Source organism: Nansenia antarctica (assembly GCF_963989245.1).
Source record: "Nansenia antarctica genome assembly, chromosome: 5".
Lineage (NCBI taxonomy): Eukaryota > Metazoa > Chordata > Actinopteri > Argentiniformes > Microstomatidae > Nansenia > Nansenia antarctica.
In genome coordinates, this window is record NC_137690.1 from 34,936,625 (window position 1) to 34,956,882 (window position 20,258).

The 20,258-nt window shown below is 44.2% G+C and overlaps 2 protein-coding genes across 3 annotated transcripts in view; one reads left to right on the forward strand and one right to left on the reverse strand.

The window, feature by feature from the left end:
- Positions 1 to 331: 331 nt before the first annotated feature.
- The window catches only part of sh2d3cb (SH2 domain containing 3Cb), a 31,901-nt gene continuing 11,974 nt past the window's right edge, over positions 332 to 20,258 (reverse strand). The window contains exons 6-11 of one of the 2 annotated variants that reach the window (XM_080532339.1): positions 4,868 to 5,322; positions 4,527 to 4,642; positions 4,187 to 4,358; positions 3,791 to 3,902; positions 3,473 to 3,679; positions 332 to 2,375 (exon numbers count right to left, since the gene is read on the reverse strand). In XM_080532339.1, coding sequence (XP_080388465.1) covers positions 2,215 to 2,375; positions 3,473 to 3,679; positions 3,791 to 3,902; positions 4,187 to 4,358; positions 4,527 to 4,642; positions 4,868 to 5,322 — 1,223 coding nt within the window. In that variant the 3' untranslated portion in view covers positions 332 to 2,214. Of the gene's footprint in view, positions 2,376 to 3,472; positions 3,903 to 4,186; positions 4,359 to 4,526; positions 4,643 to 4,867; positions 5,323 to 20,258 lie in introns of both variants that reach the window. The other variant, XM_080532338.1, reaches the window with a different exon arrangement.
- Positions 14,826 to 20,226, forward strand: LOC308158657 (UDP-glucuronosyltransferase 2B31-like). Its single transcript, XM_080532341.1, has 2 exons — positions 14,826 to 14,965; positions 18,443 to 20,226. The coding sequence occupies exon 2, from the start codon at positions 18,464 to 18,466 to the stop codon at positions 20,045 to 20,047; it is 1,584 nt and encodes a 527-aa protein (XP_080388467.1). The 5' UTR covers positions 14,826 to 14,965; positions 18,443 to 18,463; the 3' UTR covers positions 20,048 to 20,226.

The following is a 20,258-nucleotide window of genomic DNA, read 5'->3' on the forward strand; positions in this document are numbered from 1 at the left end:
GAGTGTGCAGATGCTGCTTTTTTGCACTCTATCTGATACTCTTCAGCTGCAGCACCCCAGCTAAGTCTGATCACGGATGAGCGGTGGTATTTTCACTATACTGGGAATTAACATGGTGAAATGCATTCTTAGACAAGACTACGTCGTCATGATTACAAATATGCCACTTGAAATGCATGAAATCCACGTTTATTCGTGTATTACATACACGTTCGCCTAGTATTTGACTGATTGTAGCCCACCGCTGGACTGGCCATACAATCTACCTGCCCGCTGGCACGTGGGCCGCGCTAGTTTTGGGCCGGTCGGGCCGCCCCCGACCCCCCCCCCCCCCAAAAAAATATATCAACTAGCGCTGAATCAAGCGGCAGCCCCCGTTTATACTAACACATGGGCTGGCCCAATCACATGCTGGCCCTCCCCCACTCTGATCCCTCAGCCGACAACCCAAGTGCAGTGTCATGTTCGTAGATAAGATAGTTTCAGAAACTGACAGATATGTTCTCTGGATCGACTGTAGGGGCTAGGCCTACTACAGATACAGCAGCCATGTCTCATCACCGTGGAGTACGTCAACAGTGAGTGAGTACACTGGTTCACACTTGCATTGGTATACTTGCTGTCCATGTCACTTACTCCGCTCTATAGTTTTTTTTTACAAATGGTATATTCAACAGACTGCCAGCATGTTGATCGGCGGTGTCGGACCGATTGTGTTGGGCCGGTCTGAGCCACATGGCAGGGCCTAATTTTTGTCCCAGTCCAGCCCTGTTGTAGCCCAATCACGAATGATCCCAGTATTGTCGCTTCAGACGCACAAGTTGGTTGTATTGTCACAATTGTGCTTGCTGCAGCAAGCCCACGATATGTTATTGCTCATATATATTTATTTTAATCATGTTCTTTTACCAACTGCTAAGACAAGAATTACTAGTTACTTGACAAGAAAAACTAGTTACTTGAGCTAGCTAAAGATATTGGCCCCCCAAATCATTTTACAACTTAATTAATTATGTTATGATGTTTCTGTCGAACTCCGTAAGTAAGCAATGTAAGCAACGTATGTAAACAACGCAGGGTGCGTTCGTAAATTCGCTCTGAGAGCGCCGGAGCGCACACTGGGTTCAATGTCATAAAGGGACCAGGTAATTTGATTGGACAAGAGGCATTCCATGAGTGCTGATCAGATTTCCAGGGCGAATTTACGAACGCAGCCGTAATATAGCTAGCGAACAGAAGATGGAAAAATCGTCAGATCAGATATATAAACGGGTTATTTTGGTAAACTGGACACATTTTGGGAATATATGTGGTTACTTTCTCACCTGAAAACATATTAAAACTTCATAAAATGACATGTTAACACTAAAGCCAAAATTACAGCTTTTAGCCAATGGAGGTTTAAAATGGAGGTTTAAATTCGGCGCTCCCGGCGAAATGCATTCTGGGAGGCAGTATGCATACTGTGTAAACGGTCGGCTGGTTTTCGCATACTTATTATGAATTTAGTATGCAGTATGCAGTATATACTCATTGAGTATGCTAGTATGCAGTATGCTAGTATACCATTCCGAACACAGCCATAGACTAAATTCACTTATTGTAACAGCCTACAAAGTAAGGCTCAGCCTTTAAAGCAGGCGTATGGTATATAATATATACTGTATAAGACCAGACATTTATTAACACTGAGCAAAAATGACAACATCGCTGCTTCTTAGAGTCTCTTATAAGTAAGGCACAGCCTCAAGCAGGTATTATCAGAAGTGGGGAGAGACTTTGGTCTTCATAAGAACGTTAGGCTTACAAAGCACTGGTATTTGATATTGAAAGGGGCAGCAACATCCTTGGACTGGCCATCTGAAACTGTCTGTGTATATCAGTGGAGAGACAAAGCAGCATCAGTAACTTGACTTAGGAAACAGAACACAGTTCATGACTATTCACCATAGTGCACGTTCCTTTTCCGTGTGCCAACTGAAAATACTGAACATGGCATTTTGATTTGTATCAAATATTTTTTTCCCATCCAACCTTTCCCATTTCCCTTTCATGTCTCTGGATCTAAAAGGCATCTCTCAAGAGAACTGTTCAGACCAGACCAACGTCTCTCTTCATATCCGTGGACTGGAGTTGCTTGTCATCTGGTGAGAAAGAGAAGATAGGATCCCATTCCACAGAGTCCAATCATGATGAAGGTTAAAGGTCAGGGTGCTAGATGGGGGGCTCCAGTTTGTTTGACAGAGCAGTCAACACCTGGTCAAACTTGGCATAGCGTTCAGCCTGGTTTTCCTCTGCCCCCCGACTCCCCCAAAGTAACCTCATCTGGAACTCTGTCAGGAAGACCTCCAGAACCTCAGGCTGCTCCCGGAACCCTGAAAGTACACAACATACACTGCAAATGTCAATCTGAAAAGTAAGATGAAATATCTGAAATGTACATTTACATTTACATTTACATTTACATTTACATTTCAGGCAATATATGCTTGTTTTTTTGTGACAGCACTAGTTTTAATATATATTTTACTTTGTCTTGGCAAGTGAAATGTTCCTCTGTTGGCAGATCATTTTGCTTATTTTAAGTATTATTTACCCCATTTTTTCTTGTTTTTGTGTGTTGTTCAGCTCAAAATCAGAAGCCTCACTCAGGCGTTTCCTCAGAATGAAGACAAAGTATCCATGCATTCTCATTCACATTTTCATACAAGGACATGAATATAACATCATATCAGTACAATGCCTAATAACTCAATATGGTTTGGATTTGTTTACATAGACCCCTCATCCCTCCTATATATGAATGGTCTTTATTGTCATTGCTATAGTACAGGTACCAAACAACGAAATTTAGGAGGGGTGGCTCCCCTGGTGTTAGGAAAGAAAAAAAAAGGGGAAAAAATACACAAGAAGGGAAGGAGCTGGTTTACATAAATAAAGGCTATGTACACTATCCATGAAGATATATATATATATATATTATGACTACCTGCCCACTACCTGATTACTTGAACACTACTTCTAATTCAAATTCCTGTACTGCTCCATATCTGTACTACTATATTGCATATTGTATGATATTGCATTTCAATTCATTGTAACTTGCACAGCATTTTGCACTACCTGACTACTATTTGAAGTTCTTGTACGGTATCATATCTGAACTACATTATTCCATACTGTATGATATTGCATTTCATCTCATTGCACGACTAGTCCCGCTGTAGTACAACTACCATCACTTTATCACCTTATCTCTTCATTCTACTTTTTTTTTATCACCTTACTTATTTTACTTTATTCTATTATTGTTGGTTTTGTATTCTGCTGCAATGTCGAAGAACCTGAAGAATTTGACTCTGTGTACCCGTACATTGATGTAATAAAGGCAATTGTGACTGTGACAGTGACAGTGACAGTGACAGTGATAGTGATAGCGGTAGCGATAGTGATAGTGATTGTGATTCCCTACCCTGTAGTTTGTTCTCTGCGTTGGTACAGTAGATCCCGCCCAGCTGTGCCATGGTACGTGCCGCCCCCAGATGACTCATCACCACATCCACCCCGGCTTCCACCGTCTCCCATGGCTCCACCCCCTCTCCGACTGCCACACTCTTCTCCAGGAGGGACAGGAGAGGGACCACGTGGGGGAACGATGTGTTTGATAAGGGACAGCTCTCTAAGAGAGAGGGGAAAGGGAGGTTCATTAAGCGCTGCGTTGACACTGACAGATACTCCGACCAAAGCCAAAGTGTGCATTCACCGCTCTTTAAGGGACACAACGGGATACCTTTCCCATCACTCATGCTTTTCATGAAAGGCTTCAGCGTTTTCTCATAGAGGATGGCGCCCTCTGTGTGTCGCTGGCGTAAGGTCATCCACGTCTGCTCCAGTCGAGAGATCTGAGGGGGAAAAGGAAAACAACCCCTCCGATCATGTGACATACAGTACAACATAGCTTAGTTGTTACATACAGTACAACATAGCTTAGTTGTTACATACAGTACAACATAGCTTAGTTGTTACATACAGTACAACATAGCTTAGTTGCATGCATTTGCCGCCATTAGACCTTACGGTACATAATACTGTCAATGGGTTACTTTCAAAATATCCATGGCAGGTTGTACCTGGCTCGCTACCAAACTCTATCCGTGCCGTATGTAGTAGTTAGTATGTGTCGTACCTGTGGTAGCTCTAATGCTCTCATGAAGGCAGCAAAGCCAAACATGTTGCCCAGGTTGCTCTTGAGTTCAGCGGCCATCTGGATGGTTTTGTGTAGCAGGGCGGCTCTCTCCTCAGTACTGCCCGTGCAGCCCAGCACATGTACGGCTAACATGATGGACATGGTCTGGAACCTACGGGATGGAGAGAGGGCGCAGAGAAAAAACAACAGAACTATCAAACTATTCGGTGACTGAAACGATGGAAAACATCAGAACAGAATGTAATCTGAAAGTGGAGTGGAGAGTGCTTTTCTTTCCCTTCGGTAACGTTCACTCGCACATCTTAGATCTTGTCCTCACCTTTCCAGCAGGTCCAGACGGAGTTGGTGGCCTTGTGGGAGGGTCAGGAGCTCCATCCCAGAGCAGACCCCCATCCTTCTTTGCATCTCTGGGGTCACCTCCAATATCCTGGCTACCTGAGGACCCAATGGTATACACAGGTAATGGTGTTGGAGATGTGTGTTTGTACGTGTGTGTGTGTGTGTTTGTACGTGTGTGTGTGTGTGTGTGTGTGTTTGTACGTGTGTGTGAGTGTGTGCGTGCATGCGTGCGTGTGTGTGTGTGTGTGTTTGTACGTGTGTGTGAGTGTGTGCGTGCGTGCGTGTGTGTGTGTGTGTGTGTGTGTGTGTGTGACACCGTACCATGCAGTCAGCCTTGGTGATGTGTTTAGCTGCTGTCTTAGCGTCCACCTCAGAGAGCAGCTCCTTCAGCCTCCTCAGAAGGCCCATCTCCAGGGGTTTGTTCTCCTTGGGCATCAGGGTGGACTGGTAGCTGCTGGGTCTGAAGGCCGACGCCGTCTCCAACACAGGAACAAAATACACATTTCCATTCTCTTCCTTCACTGGGCCTACATCTAACCCCTCATACCCCAGTCTCTCCACATAGCTCTGGGCTGGCGGGGCAGGGTGGAGCTCACTGTAGCTGTTCCGTGTGGATGTGGTGAGGTAACTGTGGGTCGGCGAGGCCTGGGTCTTGGTGGTTTGTGTGTTGGGGGTGTTGTAGTTGTTGTTGGGGGAGGGGCAGGGATATCTGGAGACAGATGGGGAGAGAGCCACACACGCCTCTCTGCTACCAAACAGCCTCCTGTTCTGGGTGACTGTAGAGGACACACAGCAGGATTAACATCAGACTACATCTGTCTATACCTCATTCCACATGGTGTGTTTTTAGTATTACATGTACTGGAGGAGAAAAGAGAGCGATTCAACATGATCAGTGGATTATTCTCAGTAAGCTTAGTGACACATTGCAAAAATACAGAGATCTGGACCATTGACCTGTCGCTGTATTCTGTCTACAGGATGGCTGCAAAGATGCATTCTGTTTTCTTCGTCCCACTCGTATTTTTCTTTTTATTGCGATAGAGACAGTAGAGATTTGACAGGAAGGATGGGTGAGAGAGAGAGAGATGGGATGACATGCAGGATATGTCCGCGGACGGAATAGAACCGGGAACCCTGCGGTTACATGGTCGATGGTTAGTGCGTTACGCCAGTAGACTCACAGCACTGCTCGCAGGTAGCAAAGCTGTTCGATGGAAAACTGTGTTAGGGCACAGGTGAAGTTATGGGTGTTAGTGCTCATTTAGAAATTCCTGTCTTTTGCAGATTTTTGACAAACCATAACTTCTCACTTAAGACATCGTTTCTGGTCATTAATACAAGGTAAAGCACTCTCACACTGTCACATTGTCAAACTGTCACACTGTCACACTGTCACAGGCAGCATGCTGCCTTCACCTTTCCCCTGTTTACCTACCAGGACCTTTTACCTGCCAGGGTGTAACTCACTGTGTATTGTAGGTTATACAATAGTGTGCCCTTGAACTTCAGGTGCATTGGACGCAGGGCTTATCTACATACAGAATTATGGGATATTAATTCCTAAGGTACATGAACTATTGTTCTTGCATTAAGATGGACTCAATTCAACTTATTGAGAGAGTCAATTGTTGACGATGTTTTTTCATTTTAGCTCATTTTAAGAGTGTCTGAATACTTATGTACATGGGGTATTTCTTGTATTTCAATTTTTAAAAACGTGTTTTCGTGTTTAATCCATTTTAAATGGAGTCTGTGTTGTATGTTATAACACAACAAAATGTGGATAAAGTGAAGGGGTCTGAATACTTTCTGAATTCAGATCAGATTCAGATTCAGATTAAATTGAATTGTCATAGTACAAGTACAGTGACAATGAAATGCATTTGGCATCCAGCCAGATCCAGCATAGATCCAGATCCAGCATAGTGCAATATAGGTATGTACAGATATATGTACAGACAGGGGCAAGGTATGTACAGTAGGATGTGCAATAGTGCATAGTGCAAGCCATAGGTATGTATAGATAGGCAGGGGCGAGGTATGTACAGTAAGATATACAGTAGATACAGTGTTTCCTCCAGGAATTTTTACAATGGTGGCGGGTAGTGCTGACCGCGCGCGCGCAGCGCGCGCCCGCGATTTTCCGCGTGCACGCGCATGAAACGCGCACGCGCGCTCAAAACAACGACGTAATTTCAGCCAAAACTCGAGGATGGCCCAAAAAAATAAAATGTTTTCCTGTACTTCTCCCGTGTGTCTCTTATTGTCTGTGTCTGCATGTTTTTCCAGCATGTAATTCCGTTGTCAATAAAAACAAAAACACTGATCTGACGGTTTTTTTCACAACGTTATTACTTGTCACTTTAAGCCCAGGAGGGAGTTAGCGATTAGCGATGTTTAGCTTAGCTTAGTTTAACAGAAGTATCTTCACTTTTAACATGACTTCCCGTGGTCGTAGAGGGCTGGTCGACGGCTTAAAATGACCGTGTAGACCTGTAGACCTTATATAGTCATATATAACCTTATGACCTATATATAACCTATATGACCTTATAGTCTTGTGTTTCTACCCCGGGCATAGCCGGTGTTATTCACGGACAAACACTCCTGTTAGAGTGGTTCTAGTACACTGGACATAGGTAACACATAGAGAGGCTTCTCCTCTCTCTCTCCATACTACACTACACTACACTACGCTAGCTCGCGGTGTTCGGGTGACAGCCAGGGCGCGTTCGTAAATACGCTCTGGAAATCTGATCAGCACTCACGGAATGCCTCTTGTCCAATCAAATGACTTGGTCCCTTTATGACGTTGAACCCAGTGTGCACTCCGGGGCTCTCAGAGCGAATTTACGAACGCAGCCTCAAGTTCAATACTCGCGACACACACGGACTGGTCCAGTTTCAGCGCTTGTGGGTGTGTCTAGCGCTGTGAAGGTCTGAAAAGCGGCCTAAATCTTTTTTTTTTTTTTGGGTTGAGAAATCTGAATGGTGGCGGAGGAAATTCCATCGTGGCGGCGCGCCACGATGAAATGCATGTAGAGGAAACACTGAGATATGTACAGAGCAATGGTTATCAATAATATGTACAGTATGTGTACTATGTGCAAAAACAGCTATGTTCATCCTGTTGGGGGGGGGTAGGGGCTGGCGGGGACTGGGTGGGGTGTGGAAAGTTCATCCTGGGGTGGAAGAGGGGAGGGGGCTTGAGGGGCAAGGCTACCGCCAGGGTCTAGAGCTCAATAGCCTGACAGCTGTGGGGAAGAAGCTGTTCGCTAGCCTGCTGGTGCGGGAGCCTAGACTCCTGTACCGCCTCCCATGTGGGTGGAGGGAAAACAGTCTGTGACTGGGGTGAGAGGGGTCTTCAATGATAGCCCACACCCTCTGCAGACACCTCATGTCCTGAAGGTCCGCTATGGCAGGGAGCTGGGCACCGGTGATGTACTGGGCAGTTTTCACCACCCGTTGCAGGGCCTTCCGCTGAGAGACAGAGCAGCTGCCATACCACACTGTGATGCAGTTGGTCAGGATGCTCTCGATGGTGCACTGGTAGAAATTGACCAAAATCCTGTGAGACAGCTGGGCTTTTTTCAATCTCCTCAGGAAATAAAGGCGCTGTTGCGTCTTTTTGACCAGAACAGAGGAGTTGGTCCTCTGAGATGTGGACACCCAGGAATTTGAAGCTGGAAACACGCTCCACCTCCATTCCATTGATGTAGATGGGGCTGTGTTCACAGTGTTTGGTTTTCCTGTAATCCACAATGAGTTCCTTGGTCTTAGTGTTGCTCAGCACGCAGACCTGAGGGACACCGGTGTTTAGGGTCAGGGTGGAGGAGGTCTGGTTGTTGAGCTTGACAAACTGGGGTCTGTTGGTCAGGAAGTCCAGGTTTCTCGTACCCTTCTCACCAGTGCAGAAGTGGTGCTGTCCCGCACTGTTTTCCCAATCTCTTGGGGAAGTTGGAGATCGTCTAATCCAGATACTGTGCAGCTAGATCTTATGTCCAGTAGTGCCTGCCGGCTGTAAGAGGTGTATGCAAGGCAGTACTGAGTAAACAGACATGAGAGTAGTAGGGTGCCTGGTGTTGCGTTGAACATGCGCTGCCATCTTGGATCCGTAGGTGTGTGCAGCACCAAACCCCTGCAGCACTAAAGCCCACTGTAAATAGCATTTTAATCTTGACTAATGATAATTTGGCCTCATAGATATGATATATGACCTGTATATACTATATATCAGGCACGTGCCGTGAGCTTTTAGATTGGGTAAGCATAAGATATAGAAATACACATAATTACACATAAACGCTATCAGTGAACGCAGTTTCAAGGAAATGCAATTTTTATGCCCTAGAACCCGCTAATAAACTGTAGGGTCACTTTGTGATCAGATTACCAAAAACAAAAAAAACAGTTGCCAGTTTCGACTATATCAGGGGTGCTCATTGTTCAATCTTTTTTGAACCAAGATCTTTTCAAGTAGCCAACCTGCTGAAATCTACAAGTCCAGTTTCAACATCGCAAACGCACACACGCACAACACAGACACACACCGTTTCCATCCTCCATAGTAAACTCACAACACACTTTCTTTTCACACTTTTGTCACACAGGCACTTGACATCACATCACAAACCCTCCCTCTCTATCTCTCTCAAACACTTTTGGTCCAGAACCACTGGCACGGACAGCGACATTAGGCCTATCTCAGCGATTGATTAAGCAGCTCTCTCTCCAAACACAACGGCACAGGCCTACATTCAAAGGTAAAAGCAGAGGAAGTCTTAAATAAGGAGCCATAACCAGCAGTACAGCAGTACTCAAACCATAAACAAGCACAGATCGCCACCAGCCTCGCAAATCATATACCGTATTTTCCGCACTATAAGGCGCACCGGATTATAAGGCGCACCTTCAATGAATGGCCTATTTTAGAATTGTTTTCATACACAAGGCGCACCGGATTATAAGGCGCACCGGATTATAAGGCGCATAGAATAGATACTGCAGTCAAACGTTTGACTGGGGTTGCGTTACGCCCAAGCTCCACCTACTGCGTTGCGTCACCTCTCCATCGGTGTTGTGTCAACTTCCCGTTGTCCAAGCTCCACCTGAGCGTTGTCACCATCAACGTTCTACCTGCTCCACTGTCAAAAATATATATTTTTCCACCTCAAGTATCAGCCGTTCGTCATCCATTTTTGCAACAAGCGTCAAGGACCTGCGGTGATTCACAGCTGACTCGCGTGAATAGCAATTCGCAATAGCTGCAACCACGAGATATAGAGTAGTTAGCTACAAGCATTTTCAATCTGCTATTATCTCTATTAGTGGATTAACCGCTGTGGTGATTTAACAGCTGATAAAAATACATCAAGTAGACTACAAACAGAGCAAAACAACACCAGAAAACAACCAATAGGCTATACAATTATAACCAACAACCAATATGTGACAGCTCCTGGTGAAATGTGCAACGTAATTTTTCAGTTTTTACACATGCTTAAACTACAGATTGTAAGCTTTCAAATGATGTGTCATACATTCAAATCAGAGAAAGATTGAACACGACAGGCGTATTTGAATGTTGGTTCATCTCAAACACTGAATGGGAGAAAAGTGAATCTGACCAAACCACAACAAACGCTGCTAGCGGCTAACAGCTAACAAAACACATCGCTACGAAGGTCTAAACTGTATTTTAATAACATGACAACATACTGGGAGAACATCGACATGCTAAAAACACATAACTACACATAACTAGATGAACACACAGTTCTTGCTTTTGAACACGAGCTAAAACGAAAGTATGTTTACAAATCAACCCTCCCTTACCGGTAGCCTCCGGCAAACGAGAATAATGAATCCAATACACAAATGATAAGTGTTTAGTGATCGTTAAACTGTTGTTTATTATATCGAGTGGGCAGGCACGCGGGAAGGTATTTTGACTGGGGGTGCTGAGGTGCTGTCTATATACGCTACAGGGAAAAAATTGCCAGGGAAAAAATTATAACGATTTCTCTCCCTCCCTCTCGCTGATTGCTCGTTCGCTCACACGCACACAGTGGCATAACGACGGGCCCCAATGCACGGGCAATAATAGTTAAGCACGCACGCATGCACCCACACACTACAAAGACGTAACGTTAAATATTTTACCAACAATGTGTTGGAATTTACAGTAATTTCCACTCAGCTCACAGTGTCCCACAATGTCCACAAACATGATGTTGACCATTATTACAGACAGCACTCCATGTCGATTGGTATTGCATCTTAACGGAAGCCCTTCGCTGCCGAAGAATCGGATGGATCTGAATATCAGTTCTAATACGTTTCTGGCCGTCTGTTGCTCTTTCTCAACAACGTCCGACAGTAGAGCATTAATGGGAGTGTTGTTAAGCGAAGCAAGCAATCTCACCGATTCTGAATGTATGTCAGACATCTCGTGTTGGCTAAACTTACAAAAGCCTCCTACTGTAAATGCACTTGTCTTTCTGTCGTGGTGCCTTAACCCCTTCTCTATATAGCTTTACTGCAAGAGAAGCAAAGAACAGGGTCTCTTTCAGTGACATAATGCAACCATTTCCACCTGGTAAACCAGCTTTTTTTAAATGAAATGAAACTCGAATGTCTCTGTTCCAATTTTCCTCCCAGGAAAACGTATGTCTGGTCGACACGGCTCGTCAAACGGGGGTGGGGGTGGGGGTGTCAAGACTCGGATGTCAAGTCCCTAGCAAGATATGACCATGTGATCACTAACATTAAAACTAACAAACACATTTTTACATTTATTACAAAAAACACATTTATTTTTATTTCCAAAAGCAACAATAGTTATTATATTGTTTTAAATTATTGTTTGAATAATATTTTTATTTTTAAAATTCAGGCAGGAGGAGCTCCTTCTGCTTGCCGCTAGGGGGTGCTGCAGCACCCTCAGCACCCCCCTTCCCGCGTCCCTGCGAGTGGGTACTTTAAAACTTCAAGTTGAAAGCACCAAGAATCTCACTTTGTTCCCTCGGAAACTCTGTTTAGTCTTCTTTACTTGGGGTCTTGTGGTGTGGGACTGTGAGTAAGCACAACACCGGTGTTTACTGATTACCGTAATGCTGCAAGCGGTGTGAGTGTCCGAATTGAACAGTTGGGTGAGTACGGCATCCATTCAGAGCACATGATAGCATAACAATAGCATAGCATTCGCGGAGATTCCAAGATGGCGGCCGTCGTTTACTGATTACCGTAATGCTGCAAGCGGTGCGGCTTTGTAGTTTACCAGTCGTACTGAAACATTTTATTATTATTAAAAAATATATATTGGTCATGTAATTTTTACATTTTGATCCATATATAAGGCGCACCGGATTATAAGGCGCACTGTCGTTTTTTTTTTTTTTTTTGGGACTTTTAAGTGCGCCTTATAGTGCGGAAAATACGGTAATATAAACCGCTCATACCAGGCTTGCTGTAACCCCTAGCGACTCTCCCTTTATGGGTGTGAAGATCGGTGAGCGGTGGCTTCAGGCGGCATTTAGCCAGTAGTTGTGTTTTTCCAGTCCAGTCCAGTCTACGAAATCCCTTTAGTTCGCTGACAGTAATGTCCATATTCACAAAATCAAGCAAGTTATCCTAATGGATTATTATTTTTTAGATCATTTGAGCTAGCTGGCATAAGCTATTCTGCCGGGCGAGAGAAAGTAAGGTGAAATGTTAAGTGAACTTGAAAGTGATAAGAGCCAATCAGTAGCTCTTATCGGAATGAACGAACTACTGATTGGCTGGTAAGCATGCTTACCCTGGCCACATTAAACAGCGGGCTGAGGCATCGGGAAAAAAAATCACGCATTCGAATGTACGCGAGGGAAAGCAGAGAGAGAAGTGCTTATAATGCAACGCAATGCAAGCAAGCAGAATAGCGAGTGCTTACTCCTGCAGGTGGCGCCAAAATGAATGACTCCTGCTGCCCTGGGACCTAAAATACGACTCTTTTAATGAAAGCAAACAAACGGTTACATGCACTTTTATTTTAATATTTTCATTTTTTAAAATTTTCATTCCTTTCATGCACTGCTTACTATGCTTATATGGATGACACGTCCTTGCTATATATATATATATATATATATATATATATATATATATATACACTGCTATTTTGCACTGCCGCACTACCCATATATTGTTATTGTTAATGTCACAATCTATTGCTACTTGTTGCTGTTGTACCTTCACCTGTCCTATGTGAACGCTTTCTTAATTTCTTTATTAGCAAAGTCTCTGCCCTCAGACCCCTCTCCCCCTCGCCCCTCCCACCCCCTCCTCTTCCCCCTCATGCCCTGCCTGCTGTCTTTGATCCGTTTGTGCCGATCTCCCTCTCCTCTCTCTCTAACGTTATCAAACATCTGCGACCCACTACCTGCCCCTCTGATGCTCTCCCCTCACGCCTTCTCAAGGAAGTCCCTGACTCTGTCCTCCCCGTCATACTACTGCTGATAAATGCCTGCCTCAGCACTGGCTGTGTCCCGGCTGGCCTCAAGCACGCTGTGGTCCAGCCCCGGATAAAAAAGCCTAACCTAGACCCCTGGTGTGAGGGGCCGACGATCGACTTTTAGCGGCTACAGTTAGCTACTCGTGTGTGCTGCACTCCTTAGGTTAGAATACCAAAAATCCACAGGACTCCGATGTAAAAAGATATCAAAGGTTTTATTCCAATTTCCACAGGTTAGATTTCCTTTACATGAGCAAGATTGTGATTTCGTAAACTATGTTTTGCAACTACGACTACGGTCAAACAACGATATGCTTCCAGTCTCAAATCCAATCACCGACACACTGCCTAGAACAAGCTGGAACGTTCCCTTCAACGTACAGAGATCTGACATTCTTAAAGTGACAGCAGCCCCAATATTTAACATGGGCTCTGAAGTCTAAACCAAAGGGGTTTCCTATGCTGATATAAATCATATATCAAAACATTGTTTCTACATTATAATTATTAACATTTCCAGTGTAGAATTTATCCAAAACTATAAATGCAAATTCATAAACCTCATTCAAAGTACTTGGCTCCTACACCTGGTTTGTGCAGGTTTACCTTCCCTTAAAACTAACTCAAGGGAAAACCACATTACAGCCCCTGCTTGACTGCCTGACTGAAATAAAGTGCTGGATGTCCAAACACTTTTTAACCCTCAATGAAAAAAAAACTGAGGTTATTGTTTTTAATTGTGCCCCCCCGGCCCCCCTCGTCGACGGCGCCCTTGGTCCCCTGAGTTCTAACCTCTCCACCTCAGTTAGGAACCTTGGAGTATTTTTTTATAGTGCTTTTAAATTTGAAAAGCAAGTCAGCTCTGTTGTAAAAAATAGTTGTTATCATCTTAGACTCCTGGCCAAGACAAAGGCCTACCTCTCCCAGAGGAAACTGGAGAGTGTGATACATGCCTTTGTCACTACTCGCCTGGACTACTGTAACGCACTCTACATGGGGATCGACCAGTCCCCTACAACTCGTTCAAAACGCGGCTGCGCGCCTCCTAACAAAGACTAAAAAGTATGAACACATTAGTCCAATTCTGTGTTCGCTCCACTGGCTGCCTGTGCGTTACCGCATTGATTTTAAATGATCCCTGACCGTTTTTAAAGCACTGAATGGACTGGCCCCCCTCTACCTCTCTGAGCTCCTGCACCGCCACACCCCCTCCAGATCCCTCAGATCAGCAGACCAGCTACTGCTGGTGGTGCCCAGAACCAGGCTGAAAACCAGGGGGAACAGAGCCTTTGCGGCTGCTGCACCTTAACTTTGGAACAGCCTCCCCCTCCACGTACGGGCCGCTTAGACCCTGGAGATTTTTCTTATTGTCTTATTGTATTATTGTTTTTAGTCCTTTTATCTTCTCTTTTAATTTTACCATATATTGTATTACATTGTATTGTGTGCATTGTGCTTATTTATTTCCTGCATTTTAGCTATTTTACAACTGTGAAGCACTTTGGTTCAGCATTGCTGTATGTAAACGTGCTATATAAATAAAGCTGACTTGACTTGACTTGACATGCTGTTGTACTTCAAATAGTCATTTGTATATGTACATTGTGTATAACACTAGTGAGAACTTTGCGTTGCGCATGTCTGAACTTTCCCTCATAAACAGCTGACATAGTTACATCATCACAGTTACGTCATAGTGACATGTTAGTCTAACAGAGCTTGTGCAAATACAGTGTTCTGTTAAATGCCAACACTGGTGAACTTTGTACAAGTGGGCACATTTTAATTGTGGCTGCACAATCAAGTTATTTCAGTTCACAACCCCACAGGACTGCTAATTGAGATGTGAGTTGGCTCACGGCTCTTCAGGGGATTGGAAAAGCATTGAGACTACTTGGACTTGGACTTGGACTTGGCTTAAATTGGTAAGTAACAAATAAGGAGTTGGAAGTAACAGTAAGTCATGCAATCTTTAGCAGTGAATGTAAGGCAGTTTTTCCAATAAGTTCCAACGGAATGAGAATGATTGAGGAGATTCTTATTAGATTCATAAGAGCTTATCTATTATAATTATTAAATCACTACAGTATGATGAACAATAAGAGACTGTCTTCTCCACAACAATTTTCAGAAGTTGATATTAGAATTGATGTCAAAGTCAAAGTCAAGTTTAATTATATTGCACATGTTCATACAAGCAAATGTATCACACAGTGCTTTATAGAAAAAGGAAAGATAAATAAAAACATGGTTCAGATAAATAAAAACACGGTTCAATTCAGTAAACAAGAAAAACAAAGCAAGACAGATAATATATGAAAAGGAGAATAAAAAGTTTAAGAGAAAACAGTGAAAAGTTTAAGATCAAAAAGATTGAATTATGACACAAGTACAGCTAGGGATGTCTTAAGATCTCGCTTAAAAGTTCCCACAGTTTCAGCCATTCTTAGATTTTCTGGAAAGGTATTCCAGAGGCTAACCCTAACCCTAACCCTAACCCTTGGGGGCTGCCTCCCCATGTCTCTTGGTCCTGACTCTAGGGACCGTTAAAAGTTCAGTGCCAGAGGACCTCAGGGACCTAACTGGTGTATATCTTACAAACATGTCTGACATGTAATTCAGGTGCGTGACTATGGAGTGATTTATAAACTAAAAAATAATCTTAAAATCTATTCTAAAACCGACAGGTAGCCAGTGTAGTGATTGTAAGATTGGTGTGATGTGTGTCCTCCTTCTGGTGTTAGTGAGGACTCGTGCTGCAGCATTTGTTATCATTTGAAGTTTACTAATAGCTTTCTTTGGTAGGCCAGACAGCATAGCTTTACAGTAATTCAGCCTACTGGATGAAGTGAAAGCATGCATTAGTCTTTCAGTGTCAGCCTGGGAAAGAAAAGGTTTCACCGTAGCAATGTTTCTCAGGTGATAAAAGGATGTCCTTGTCACATTCTTGATATGCGAATCAAACATGACACCGAGGTTTTTGACCTGGCATATGGTGTTCAGTGTCAGTGTATTTAAGTGCCTAGATTGGGATGTGGTCGCGGAGTTTGGAGGTGTTTGCCTCCCACTCCGCGCGCCACATATAATCCGCCCATCCTGCCGCACTGATGTTAAGATCTCGGCATTGCTGCCTGAGATCCTGTGCGGCAGGCACAAATGGGTGTCTCGACATGAGACGCCGGGAGGGCTCCGCTGTTATAGTGAGCAGCTCAGAGCATCCATAGCTATGGTGGCTATCCCTCCCCCTTTTTTCCCACTTCTAGTAGACTGGAAGAAACTATAGTTGGGAGGAGAGGCTTCAATAAGCGCTCTGACCCATTTTCATTTAGCCAAGTTTTAGTTAAAAACATGCAGTCTAATTTACGTTCACATATACGATCATTAATAAGAACATTTTGCCAGCTAGGGACCTGATGTTAAGAATTGCCATTGACAAATTCCTTGGGTAGAGGGACTGACTTGAACTACACTGAGTTAGAGGCACAAATATCAAGTTGTTAATGAATACCCCATTTGGTCTGTGACTGGCTCTATGGGTTCTAGAAAGAGGAAATCATTTTGTACTAGAGCAAACAGCAGCATTTAAAACAGGAATAGTACAGGCAGCGGCATCGGTATTTGAAACATGTTCACTTCTGTCCTCATACGTGACACGTGCTTTGGTCCTCATATCGGCAACCAATCAAAATGTTCAGACTTTTTTAAATTTATTTTTTTACTTAGTTTTTATTTCAGTTTCAGCAACTTGTGTAATCATGTCATGTTTTGTCTACTATTTTTTCCAATCTTTTAGCTGTACACATGGTCCATGAATGTGGTTCAAAGCAAGACACATAAAGCAAAATGATGATGGAATAAAAGTAAAGATTTTGAAAAGAAAGAAAAAGGGTAGGGGGGGGGGTATGGTCAGGTGGGGGGGGTTGTGTATGTGTGTGTGTGTGTGTGTGTGTGTGTGTGTGTGTGTGTGTGTGTGAGTGAATGCAATGCAGGCGTATATCTATGTGTAGTGATATGAGGTGAGTCTAGAATACATACAAATATGAGTCAAGATGTGTGGAAGGGTTCATTGTATTAATATGGACATGACAGGACTCCATCTTTTAATAAATAGATGTTTCTGGAGTCTCAGAGTGTATGTTATTTGTTCCATCTGGTAGATTTCCCATACTTTCTCTGCAGACTTTTATTTTGAACGTTGTTGAGAATCACAACACAAACTCGCTAGTCAAGACAAAATACTGCAACACAAAGGATTTGGTGAGTAATTCCCGCTGCTACTTAGTTAACTATAACACTACATTGTTAGCAGGCTCACAAAACAAGCTGTGTTAGTTGACTAGCGATGTATCATTGATTGTCAACAACGCGGAAATATATTCAAATTTTTTGAAAGAAAAGTCAGATCATTACATCGGATCCCGATATGAGGACCAAAGCATTAGAACGTGTCACATAATTATGTTCTTGTGCAAATAGAATAATTAATGCTAAAACCAAATTCATTATTGCCCTTAGACCTACCCCGAATTGGGCTTTGAGTAGTCCTGTCAGAAAACCCTCAGAGATGAGACAGCAGCCTTGAGCCAACATGGTTGGGATGCATTCTGTCTAGCTTGAAAAGGTCTTATCTTTTTCCAGAATTTACGCTTGTCAGGGTAGGTGTCCAATCCGCTGCCCGGCTCACCATCCCAGTGCAGATCACCCCGGGACTGGCAAGAGGTGTGCGAGGGGTGGGGGGTGAACTGAACGTTTCCGGTTCGTAAAGAGTGAGTGCTTGGGAAGGGAGGGTTTCTCCTAGCTCCTACATCCCAGCGATGACTGCGGCGGTTATGGTCCAGGGGCTGTTCACTTAAAATGCTAAATCTAGGGGGGGGGGTCGTATGGACACGAGAGGAGCGCCTATGGCTGTGCTTCCTCCAGCTGTGCTTCCTCCCAGCTGAGGCCAATGGTCTTCATCTAGGGCCAGGGCAGCATGCTGGTGAAGTGCAGCAGTGTCCAGTTCTCCAGTAGGATCCAGTTCTCTAGTAGGTGGCAAAGGACATGACTTACTCGCATGGAATCCACAAAGTACACTTGCTAGCGTTAGCTACACACAGGTCCTGCTGAGAACAAGACTTACTGGCACAGGCCCAACGACTGGGCCTGCTGCGATTGAAAGACCTCCAGTAAGCAGGTTAGATAGCAACGGAATCCTCCTGGATTGATGGAGTTGGTGGCAATTGGGATAAAACAGCGGAGATATCCACCGTTAGCATTAGCTCTTCAATTGATGTGTGTTCTTGTGCAACATTTTTTATAATAGAAGGTAAGGGGCTATAAAAGGTGTAGGATTGTTAGAGTAAAAGAGAGATGAAGTTGATCAGTAACTACAGTAACTGTGTCTCCCTTGTATCTTCTGACAGGGATAATCTAAGGCCAAAGAGATGCATGCACCAACCTTCCTCACTGCTGCTCTGCTGCTCTTTACTCTGCCCAGTGTCTATGGGGGGAAAGTCCTGGTGGTCCCATTGGATGGGAGCCACTGGGTGAACATGAAAGTCCTCGTCGAAGAGCTGCATTCCAGAGGCCACACTGTCACAGTTGTTCGGCCATCAGCCAACTGGTACATCAAGGAGAAATCCCCTCACTACACGTGTATCACCTTCCCTTTCTCTGGTGGTGGATTGGATGAGAAGTTATTTGGCTCATTTGTGACGAAACTACTGAATATCCAAAGGGAGGGTCAGCCTTTCTGGTCTCGTATGAGTTTGGAGATGGAGATAGTATATCTGTTCAGTGAGATGAACAGGGATATGATTACGATGATGACTCAGATTTTTGAAGATGCCAAGCTGATGCAATCTTTCCGAGACAGCAAGTATGACCTGGTTCTGACGGACCCTGCCTCTGGTGCAGGGACATTGTTGGCTCACCGCCTCGGCCTCCCTCTGGTCTTCAACGTCAGGTGGACAATCCAAGGAGAGGGTCATAATGCCATCGCCCCCTCACCACTTTCATACGTCCCAATCCCTGGAGCAGAGCTGACAGACAAGATGACTTTTCTTCAAAGAGTAAAAAATGTCCTGTTTTATTGTTTTACACGTTTTCAAATCGCATACGTCACAGACCCTCATTACATACCGTTTGTCCATCGTTATTTCGGCCCTGACGTACACTACATGTCGCTGTTCCAGGACGCTGACATCTGGCTCATGAGGAATGATTTTACTTTTGAGTTTCCACGTCCCACCATGCCAAACGTGGTCTACATGGGTGGCTTCCAGTGCAAACCCTCCAAGCCCCTCCCCCAGGACATGGAGGACTTTGTCCAGAGCTCTGGAGACCACGGAGTCATCATGATGTCTTTGGGGACATTAGTGGGACAGCTGCCAGAGGACATAGCGGAGGACATCGCTGCGGCTTTCGGCCAACTGCCTCAGAGGGTAATCTGGAAGCACACTGGGAAGAGACCCTCGACTCTGGGCAACAACACCTTACTGGTGGACTGGCTGCCACAGAACGACCTCTTGGGACACCCCAAGACCAGAGCCTTTGTGGCCCACGGAGGCACCAACGGACTTCAGGAGGCCATTTACCATGGCGTTCCCATCGTTGGCCTTCCTCTGATGTTTGACCAACAGGATAACCTCTCCAGGATGAAGGCGAGGGGAGTTGCCACGGTAGTGGACATTGCCACGGTAGACAGACACATCTTCTTAGAGGGGGTGAAGGCAGTGCTCTATGAGCCGTCCTACAGGGAGAACATGCAGAGGCTCTCCAAGCTGCACAGGGACCAGCCAATGAAGCCTCTGGACCGGGCCATGTTCTGGATCGAGTATGTGATGAGGCATAAAGGGGCTCCTCATTTACGGACACATGCCAATAAGATGTCCTGGGTTCAGTACCATTCTGTTGATGTCATCGCTACTTTGCTGGCAGTTGTGTTGCTTATAATGCTGCTTTCCATTTTAGCTATTAAGTGTTTGTGGCAAAAAGTGTTTTGTAGATGGAAAGTGAAAAATGAATGATGTGATGATGTTCTGAATATCAGATAACATCATCCATGTGTAAATCAAGAGATTATATCAATTTATATCAGAACATCAAAAATATTAAATTCAATCAATTCTACAAAATAATAGAAATGTAATTGGGTACATTCAGTATGTACTCTTTTTCGCTATTTAATGGCAGTGATGATAAAGTTGAATGTTTAGAAAGATCCTTTGAAATGGTACA

Bases quoted from the DNA above. Each gene is read 5' to 3' on its own strand.
- LOC308158657 (XM_080532341.1), top strand. From the start codon at position 18,464: ATGCATGCACCAACCTTCCTCACTGCTGCTCTGCTGCTCTTTACTCTG.